At 40.2% G+C, this 10,742-nt stretch overlaps 1 protein-coding gene across 1 annotated transcript; it reads left to right on the forward strand.

Annotated features, from left to right (window-relative positions):
- Positions 1-278: 278 nt before the first annotated feature.
- Positions 279-10,102, forward strand: LOC125881631 (copine-3-like). The gene is made up of 17 exons (XM_049564855.1): positions 279-471; positions 735-804; positions 2,597-2,766; positions 2,992-3,171; positions 3,265-3,339; positions 3,667-3,738; positions 4,742-4,819; positions 4,904-4,993; positions 5,960-6,058; positions 6,159-6,242; positions 6,338-6,397; positions 6,569-6,702; positions 7,214-7,268; positions 8,471-8,522; positions 8,683-8,816; positions 9,330-9,563; positions 9,716-10,102. The coding sequence occupies exons 3-17, from the start codon at positions 2,611-2,613 to the stop codon at positions 9,833-9,835; spliced, it is 1,623 nt and encodes a 540-aa protein (XP_049420812.1). The 5' UTR covers positions 279-471; positions 735-804; positions 2,597-2,610; the 3' UTR covers positions 9,836-10,102.
- The last annotated feature ends 640 nt before the right edge of the window (positions 10,103-10,742 follow it).

Raw genomic sequence — 10,742 nt, forward strand, 5'->3', positions numbered from 1 at the left:
ATGAACATCTACACGGGATATCTTCAAAATTACAGCAATGTCTTACATGTTCTTAAGCTATCACAACGTCTTAAATTATTAGCTATAAAGCAATGCTACAAAATATCTTCCTTGAACGCACCCCGGAAAATGCTGTCCCCTCGATATGTAGCCGACAAGAAACAACCAAACCTCGTTAGAGTTCCGCTGTACTTTTACACTGGCTATTTTTAACAGCAGTGTTACGACGAAGTTTTAATTTAATTTAAGCCTAAATGTACCAAACACACACCATAAGATGTGACTGTAAAGCTAAAGCGAACATAAGACGTTACGTTGCTAAGATAGTAACGTTAGTTAGCTGAGCCTTGGTGGGAGTCGGCTCCTCCCCCATGTTGCTCAGCTGTCCTTGTCAGATAACGATAAACGTTACGTGCTCATGTGTGACCAGAGGCGGGCTTAATTGTTTATTTTTTTTAATCAACGAAACAGGTAAATAAGTGTGAGTGAGCTTTTAACTGATGTGAGGAAATAATATGTGTAACTTGGGTGGAGGCTGAGTAGGTTGGTGTGAGTTTAGCTGGTCGCCACACCCACCTAACAGGCACCGCTTTGCTTGACTTGACTTAATTAACGCTGAAGCTAAAGCTGACGTTAGCACAGTTAACGGCTATAAACTCGGTTTGAGTCCAAGTTTTATGTGTTTCACTGTATTATTGTCACTGTATATTTTTTAATTGTTGTCTTTGTTTCAGTTTTATTACAGGCTCTTCATACACTGCTGTGGTCCGTTAACGGTTTATTCTCTGACATATTCATCTAAAGGTAACGTTAACGGTACACTAATGGTCACGTTGCATCAGCAAATATTAAAAAGCATTTCAACCTGATGTCACTCTAAACTAACAGGACTTGTAAGCGTGTTGTTAGACTGCTAATATGAGACAGGTGCTGCCTGTACAGTATCCAGAGTAAAGAAGTAACGTTACTCAGGCAGCTTTATTTGTACGGCACATTTCAGGGTGCTTTACAGAGCACTAAAATATGAGACATGTTTACAGTAAAAAATAAAAAGAGACAATAAAGAAAAAAAAAAATTTCTAAATTATTTACAGTTAAAAAAAATACCCCAAAGTACTCAAAGCCTTTTATACTGGGTTGCTACCACTGCTGTTACTTGTATTACTACTTCTTCTTCTACTGCTATTACTGCAACTACTACTTCTAAAAGGTAAAATTAATTACTAAACGATTTACAGTAAAAAATAAAAAAATCACCATTTAAAATAGCAATATCATAGGAGCAAATTTTATGCATTGCCCTTTGATTCTTTTCTTTATAACATCAGAGACACTGAACACACAACAGTTTGTCTGGCCAATTAGTGCAAACTCTGAGAATGGAAGCCTTTTGTGAATGAAGTCATGGATGTTGAAGCACAAATTATTCAGAGGCCTTTGCGTCTGGCTGTCTTATTGTTCCCGGAGGAGTGTTTACATGACAGATACAATTTCACCTCACACACTATCATTTATCTTAGCAATCTTCTCCACAAAGATATATCAAATATTACACATTATGGATTTGCAATATCATAGGAGCAAATTTTATGCATTGCCCTTTGATTCTTTTCTTTATAACATCAGAGACACTGAACACACAACAGTTTGTCTGGCCGTAAGAAAACGGACTCTGGCTCTGCAAAGACTTTAAATCAGAGTGGATCAAAGAGGAATTCCACAGAACTGCAGGTTTGCCAGTGTTAATAAGAAATTAATCTACATGGATACATTATGAAAATTATTTATGAATACTTTTAATATATTTAAAGAGTTTGTGGTGTAATTGGCTCATTTATGGGCCTCACATCCCCATCGTAGCTCCATCTGAGAATAAAATAGATTACAGGAATCGAAAGTCATTTCACAGTAGTTCAGTTAACCTCAGCGTAATTTTGCAAGAATGACATAAGTATAAGCAAAATTTTTGCCAGTCTGTACAATATTTTTGTGTTTGATTTTGAGTTGCTGCCCAGTGCGTTTGAGCCCCATCAGATTACAGCTGAATAAGCTGCAGCTGCAGCTGCCGTATTAATTTTTTTTTTATTTTTTTATTTTTTTTTATTTTAGAAGATATGTTTGAAGTCCATATACACGATTCAGCTGGGATGAAATAAGTGGCTCTGCTTTTAACTCTGCTTTCTGCCACTGGCAATCATGTTATCTGCACTCCACTGAGGATGGCTTCTGGTGCTCACCGTAAACATGCTTCCCTCAGGCTGAACATACTCAGAGTTTATTGTGCTAAATCTGATTAGCTGTTTCTGGAATTGAAAACTCTTGAGTTTCCCAGCTCAGGCTAAATCAACTCGATCAGGAGATTGTGATTTGGCTCAGAGTTTGTTGAGCCTGCTTTCTGAAATAAGGCCCTGGACACAGTCTGGAAGCATCTCATTTTTTACCTTATACCTTAGTCCATCAAATTTCTAAATTTGAGAACCTGTGAGTTTATGAATAATATGCAGTTGAGTAAATACACTGTAGTCACTCTTATTTATTTATTTATTTATTTTACAATATTTGTTGATTATCTGTGGTGAATCTGTTTAATCCTCAGTCCAACAAGCTGTCATGGCCACAGGTGGGGCCCCAGGGCCAGGGGCCGCCCATTGGGCCACCAAGGTGGAGCTGACCATCTCCTGTGAGAACCTAATGGACATGGACGTCTTCTCAAAGTCTGACCCTCTGTGTGCCTTGTACATCAACACAGGCTCCCACTGGTATGAGGTCAGTATTGGGTCCTGGGGGGGTGGTCAAACAAAGTTAAGACCCTCATTTGAATACTCAATTTATATAAATCTGTAAATCTGACATAGAGTACCTGAACGCATGGTTGGCTCATAGCTGATGATGTCCCCTATTATATATATATATATATATATCAGTGTATGTGTTTGGTTCTGAGTTATCTGACGTTAGCTGGATCATATGTGTGTTTTCTTTCTTAATCAGTTTGGACGTACAGAGATGATCCTGAACTGCCTGAATCCAAAGTTTACCAAGAAATTTGTGCTCGACTACTATTTCGAGATGGTGCAGAGGCTGAAGTTCTGCGTGTATGATATTGACAATAACACCTACGACCTGGATGATGATGACTTTCTGGGGGAGCTTGAATGTACCCTGGGCCAGGTGAGCTTCACTTTGTACAGTTCAGAAAAAAAAACTTTGGACGTTCCTCCACCTTTTCATTGTTGTGTGACACTTACAGTGTTTTGTGTCCAGATCGTCTCTAACAAGCAGATGACTCGGTCTTTACTGCTGAAGAACAAGAGGCCTGCGGGGAATGGCACCATCACAGTGAGTGGACTCTTCTCTCATTTAATAAAGATACATATAAATGATAAGCTGTGCTGTGACTGAGGCACACTCTTTGTGGACACAGACACACAGGACAGAATGGGTGCAATGTGCTCAGGTAGTTGTGACAGACGTGAATCAGGCAGACAGTATTTATAAAAATAGACAAAGTTTCTCACTGTTGATTTATCTGCGCACCAAACACAATTTAATTTACACAACGTCAGGCTTCAAAAAAGACCAAAACTCAAATTATCTATCACTGTCCAAAGTTCCATGTCTCAAACCTTTTAGAATTTTGATCACTCTCTTTGTTTTTTTAAACAGATCTGTGCTGAGGAAATAACGGACACCAGAGTGGCAAACATTGAGGTGTCAGCCCGCAAGTTGGATAAAAAAGTAATGAAAGTCATTTTCAATAGTTAAAGGAATATTTCACCCCCGCAAGTGACCATTTATATATCAATCACTTGCATTGTGTGATGCTGAATTCGTGAAGAAAGCTTGTTTTTTTCGCATGCCTCTGGTGAGCGAAAAATCCCACAACTTTGATGGATTGAATTCATTGGGGGCCACGTTAACAACAGCAAAACTACATCAAAACATCTGTTTCCAAACTCTCACACAACTCGCGCAGTATAATCCAAGTCTCATTCATTCAGTCATATGATAAGTACTTTCCAAATATGCTACATTACCTTGCTGTCAGACGATGGGGAACTGAACTGAAAGTGAAACTTACATTTGCTTCCTTCAAAGCCAGACTACGTTGACAAAAAAAAATGTAATTTTACCTCACTGAACACAGGAGCTGTGAGTCCACCACTACCTTCATAGATAGTTTGCTTGTGTTATTGTGTGACTTTGGTGAATCCGATCTAACCCTTTACAACGCCACAGTCACACATGGGCCTTTTCCACTGTCACTTTTGGCCGCATAGACTCAAGCCATGCTGCAGCGATTAGCGTTTCCATCATCAGTTTAGATGCACTGTGCTATGCCAAGCTGCAGCAGAGATGGTGACTCTAAATTGTCCATAGGTGTGAATGTGAGTGTGAATGCTTGTCTGTCTCTATGTGTCAGCGCTGTGATAGTCTGATGACCTGTCCAGGGTGTACCCTGCCTCTCACCCAATGTCAGCTGGGATAGGCTCCAGCCTTCCCATGACCCTTAACAGGATAAGTGATTATGGAAAATGAATGCAGGAGTTGTGTGAGAGTTTGTAAATGAATGTTTTAATTTAGTTTTGCATGCAAGAAAAACAATGTGTTCTTCACAAATATATCGTAACACAGGGCGAGTGATTGATATTCAAATGGTTATTTGTGGGGTGAAGTATTCAGGTTCTTTATTGTTTAGCTATATCCTGCTGTTAATCCATAACTGGATCTGGTTGTTCAGTGGCTGTGGTGGTCCGACCCTTTCCTGGAAATCTTCAGGCAAACAGAAACTGGCTGGCAGCTCGCTCACAGGACAGAGGTACACATATTTACCAACAACTCATTACTCTGCTCACATAGAGATGTTATTAACTTGTGGCTCATCTTGTACCTGTTCACGTAGGTGGTGTACAACAACCTCAGCCCAATATGGAGACCCTTCCGCATCTCATTGCGAGCTCTCTGTGGAGGTGATGTGGAGAAACCCATAAAGGTAATTTTGTTTACAGTTTTAGTTTCTTACCTGAGTTAATAAGCCTTGTAAAATGCAGCATATTAACACAACTTGTTCCCTTAACAGTAGATTTCTTTGGTTCTTTTAATTTCTTTTAGATTAGTTTGATCGACCATAATTCTCTAACATACTAATGATTCATCTAGTAATTGAATTTCTTTTCATTTTTACAATGCTCCCAAATTTAAAACACACTGCGAGCCAGCTGGATAAGCGGTGTGTGTTTGTGTGCACGTCGCCTGCATGACGTCCCCACCTGAAGGTGTGCATTTCTGCTTTGTTCTTTTTACTCAGTTGAGTTACTCCCATTGCTTTTACTGTATTTACACAGATAACTAAGAAATTTGATTCATTATTTGTGCATGCTAGGTGTGACCTTTGTAATTTATTGACAGTTAGACAGGTGTTAGACCAAGTGTACGCTTAAAATATGATGGGGCGTCTTTGCTGACCACAAATAGTGATACTGTGTGTTTTAATTAGGTTCATATTTCTTCTATAACAAGAGAAACTTGCCATTGTAGCATAGCAGGACTTTCTTTAGTAGTCTAAAAAAGACATGCTATTAACGTCATAACACTGACACAACAAACATTTCTGAGCACCTCCTTTTAATACTGCTTTTTAACTATAATAGAGATAAACATGTATGTGAAGTTGACGATCAGCAAAAATGTTGTCGAGAGCTTAAGAAAATCATATCAACCTTAAAGGCATACTATGCAGAGTTTGTCACTTACTGTTTCTAAACACAGCATTCAAACTTGGACCCTCCTCCCTGGCTGAACTAGACTGACAACAGCAGTCGTCAAGAGTGAATGAAGAGAGAGAGGAGAATAAGAGGAGAAAAAAAATATAGGCAGAGGGCAGGTTGTCAGCAGATACAGACACTCTTAGTGGTTCGTAAGTGATGATTGAGCAGGATCACTCTCTGTTTGTCTTCAGGTCGACTGTTACGACCATCACGTCAACGGCTCCCATGACCTCATTGGGACCTTTAAAACCACACTTGCGGAGATGCAAGTGGGAACACACATCTCCCCGGTGAGACTTTTGTGTGTGTGTTTGATTCCAGCTATAAAAGGCCAGATACTTTTTTTTTATTTTAACTGCCATAAATATGACTCATGTTTCTCACTTGCAGGTTGAATTTGAGTGCATTTCCCCAAAAAAGTTGAGGAAGAGAAACTACAAAAACTCTGGGGTCATTTGTGTCAAGAGCTGCCAGGTAATGATTTAGAAATTTAAGACCATATCTTTCCTCTCACTGAGCCACTGTGTCTGCACTGCAGCTCACAGCTAACACAATGTTTACCCTCTCAGGTGGTGAAGGAGTATACCTTCCTGGATTATATCATGGGGGGTTGTCAAATCAACTTCACTGTGAGTTTGGAAATGAATGTTATTACTTTGATACTTTTACTTATGATCATAGTTTTCAATCAGACATAAGTAAAATGTTTTGTTTCATCATTCTTTGCGATGCAAACTCTCATTTGCATTTAGTCACTGAGCAGTTATCTTAATCTTTGTCATCTCCTGTTCTGCGGCCAGATTGCCATTGACTGCACAGGCTCTAACGGGGATCCCAGGACTCCCCAGTCACTTCACTACATCAACCCTGAGGGCTATAATGAATACCTGACGGCCATCTGGGCGGTGGGTAACGTCATCCAGGACTATGACAGGTACACTCAAACTCTGCTTCATCCTGTATTATCCGACCATTTAAATTCTACTTTTGACTTTTGCAGAGTTTGAATAAACGATGTTGAAGCATAGCCAAGGAAGAGTTAAAGGAACAGTTCATCCCATAATCAAAAATACATATTTTTCCGCACTCAGCTTGTGGTGCTCATATCACCAAAAAAATAAATTTGAAAAACTCAACAGCAAAATCTCCTTCTATAAATCATGACCCAGTTACTCAAGATAACCCACAGACCTTGTTGTGAGCAGATTCATGGAGGAACTATTTTCGTTCCACTAAACTACACCCACCAACTGTATCACTGCACAGAGGAAAGCAAGCATCTTCTGCTAACTCACCTAGAACCACTGAGCTAGCTAGCTAAAGTTTGTTTGCTTACAGTGATCATAGGATTTAGTTTCACGGCTTTAATCTACTGACTGATGTGCCCTGTTTAATATATGTTATTGTTTTACCTAAACCTGTATGTTTTCTGTCTTTCTGTTTAGCAATAAGATGTTTCCTGTCTTTGGTTTTGGAGCCAAGGTCCCTCCCTCCTTCCAAGTATGAAAAAATTCTAGTAAACCTTAAAAATCCTAACGGTCACTTCAGAGACTGACACTGGGGCTGGGTATTTATTCTTGATACTTTTAAGGTATCATTCTTGGTGCGTCAGTGGTCAGATCCCAGACTATTACGGCTCCCCAGTTGATCAGCAAACTTTCTGTTGCTGCCATCTTTTGAGCCGCTCTCCTGCAGCGAATGGTCTGTTCAACGTCCAACAGCTCCAACAGTGAGCTGTTTAACGGTCCCAACCAACTCATACCGACACTGAAAGGGCTTGACTGTGTTGTTACCTGTTAAAAACCAGTATCTTACATCAGTGATGCTAATTATTAGCCCCGTCACTGTGTGTGTAAGGGCAGACTCTCACCAGTATCCCTGACATAGAGCTCACACTCTGCAGTTTGTGCCGTGGTGAAGTAGAGTGTGTTGTCTTGACAGATCGAGATGCCATCAAAATGTTAGAAAGTGTGGCTTTACTATGCTTTATTCTATTCACATTATGGGTATCAAATGTAGTACTCTACTGGCATCAGTATCACCTAAAGGTTACGGGTATTGGCACTCCATCCACCCATCCATTTTAATCTGCTTATCTGGGTTGCGGGGGCAGCAGGCCAAGCAAAGCAGCCCAGACATCCCTCTACCCTGGCATTGACACTGGTATCATAATTTTTTAAACAGTACCCAGCCCCAGACATCAGGCACTTAGTGACTCAGGCTAAACTCAGACTCTGCTTTCACATTTATGTCAATGACCTCTTCATGCTGTTCTAATTCCGGCCATATACACCAAATCAAATATGATTTAATTAAACTGTGACATCTTAAACTGGTCTGATACTCAGTCAGGAGTATGTGAGTAATAGATCCCTGTACAGCGCAAGAACATGTGTACAGTTATCTATCCATAATGACCTTTCCTATCTATAATTGCAGAGACTCAATGAAATCAGTTCAGCTGATAAATACGGTGTAGAATGTGGGATTTGTTACCAGCTAAAGAGTGATTTTATCTGTATATTTTATCACTGACCTGGCTGGGAGTGTAATGTACTTTTTAGAACAGCTTAATTATTGGTCTGCTTGTGATTTGAGCTGTGTGAGTCAGGTAATCATTTTTATACAGTAGATAATGTCACAAGTTTCTGACAGGAGGAACATTAAAGCTCTGTAAAGCTCTTATTTATTTCTGCTAACAGGTCTCCCATGAGTTTCCTATCAATTTCAATCCAACAAATCCATTCTGCGCGGGTAAGTCAACTCAAGATTGTGTTTGGGTGTCAAATGTTGTACAGTAATGCTGCATTCATGTGGTCTTACTGTATACTCCTGTGTGTGTGTGTGTGTGTGTGTGTGTGTGTGTGTGTGTGTGTGTGTGTGTGTGTATTTGTGTGTGTGTGTTGCGTTGCAGGCATAGAGGGTGTGGTGCAGGCCTACCAGGAGTGTCTACCTCAGTTGAAGCTCTGGGGCCCCACCAACTTCGCTCCGATTATCAACCATGTGGCCTGCTTTGCCAGACAAGCTCTCCGGCAGAATATGGCCTCAGTAAGTAGCCAAATTCTTTTCAATGTGAAATCTTACGGCGCTCCTCAATTAAATCGTTGTTAGATCCAGTTTTGAGAGCAAGCCTAGCTGATGGAGAAACTGAAAATTCAGGTTACTTAGATCAAAATTTAAATGTTCGGATTTGAGTACACAAGGAACCTCACTGGAAAGCTGCAAAATGATAAAAACATGACAAGACAAAAAAAGAATAATGGCACCCTTTAAGAAACAGAGTTCATCTTGTATATTTTGGTATAACATATTTCACTTTTGTATACCTCAATACCTGAAGATGTTTTGTTGTTTCAGAAATGTTTCCAAAAAGGTTTTATGTGAAATCTAATTCATGAAAATGTGAACAAACTTGTACTGTTGCTTATGTAAATCTTCCACAACAATAATTACGAATATATGGTGTTTACGTACGTACTCCAAAAACCCGACCATAAGCTGGTTATTCACGTCCACGTTAACACACTTGTTGTCTGATTAGTTTTCTCTCTCCATCTGCAGCAATACTTCGTGCTGCTCATCATCACAGACGGAGTCATCACAGACATGGACCACACACGCACTGCTATCGTGGAGGCCTCTCGTCTGCCCATGTCTATCATCATAGTGGGTGTGGGCGGGGCAGACTTCAGCGAAATGGAGTTCCTTGACAGCGATGACAAGTTGCTGAGTTCGCCCAGGGGTGACGTCGCCGCGAGAGATATCGTCCAGTTTGTGCCCTTCAGGGATTTCCAAGTAAGCAGTTGCCCGCACCTTCATAATCCAATATCACTTAGTTTAACAGGTGTTTACCGATTTGGAATAAAATGTGAGTGCAAATGTGTTAGCAAACATGGTCCCAAACATGGCTAAGACTACCTCTTATTCTTATAACATTGTCGTTGCAGGGAAGCAGCGTGGCCCTTGCCCAGAGCGTCCTGGCGGAGCTGCCTGATCAAGTGTCGTCCTTCTTCAATACTTACAAGCTGAAACCCCCGAATTTATTCAATGATCCTGACCCCTCCTAGAAAAATGGGCTAAATTAACCCAAATACCTCATATTTACTACTTATATGCATCTCCTTCACCCTCTTTCTGTATTTACTGTTTGGAATGGCATACATGAATGCAAAGACATGAATGAGGGTAAGAAATAAACCAAAAATATATGTTACTAACCTCAAACATGTGCCTGGAATTCTCAGCAATGTTGATAGAAGAGTTGCTGTGACCAAGAGACATGATAGCTTGTATAGTGCATGTACAACTTGACATGTTGGTACGGCTTTGTTGATTAAATATCAGTATTTCTCTTTCTTTCTTTCCTGTATCGCCTCTTCTCTGTTGTTAGTCTGCACAGTCTGTCAGTGCTGTAACCTACATAGACAAGTTATGTGTCTTAATCCTCAGGTCACCAGAGACAACAGTGGGCTCTGTCCAGTCTGTCCAGGGAGTGAGCTGAGAAAGGGTCGTGGTCAGGCGTTGGACAGGTTGTGTCAACACCATCACACTGATGTGAAACTTCTTTCAGAGCTAGTCAACATAAGCCCTGGTTACTCCTGTACATGAGGGCGATCTCTCACATGATTTAATTTTGAGTGTGATGTTTGTGGGTTTTTATGAACAACAGAATTTGAGGCATCGTCTGTAAGCAGTTAGAAAGTGTGATCCCAGTTACAGCTCTTGTAACATGGGAGATCAGTGATATACAAGATCAGGTATACAAGCATCTGCTGTACCCTGCTGTGAGAAAAAATTATAGTTAAGTTTAAGTTAAGTTTAAGTTTATTTACTTCATTAATCCCCCTGAGGTGAAATTCAGTGCCAAATCTAAGTGTCTTTACTGCCAGCTGATTTATGTTTACCTCAAAGCCCCCTGTCCTTTGACACTTGGGATGGACAATATTGGATTTTTTTCCCAATATATAACAACTT

Source organism: Epinephelus fuscoguttatus, linkage group LG21 (assembly GCF_011397635.1).
Source record: "Epinephelus fuscoguttatus linkage group LG21, E.fuscoguttatus.final_Chr_v1".
NCBI lineage: Eukaryota > Metazoa > Chordata > Actinopteri > Perciformes > Serranidae > Epinephelus > Epinephelus fuscoguttatus.

Bases quoted from the DNA above. Each gene is read 5' to 3' on its own strand.
- LOC125881631 (XM_049564855.1), top strand. From the start codon at position 2,611: ATGGCCACAGGTGGGGCCCCAGGGCCAGGGGCCGCCCATTGGGCCACC. The intron at 6,243-6,337 runs GTAATGATTTAG...TTACCCTCTCAG, and splicing joins TTTGTGTCAAGAGCTGCCAG to GTGGTGAAGGAGTATACCTT. The intron at 9,564-9,715 runs GTAAGCAGTTGC...TTGTCGTTGCAG, and splicing joins TGCCCTTCAGGGATTTCCAA to GGAAGCAGCGTGGCCCTTGC.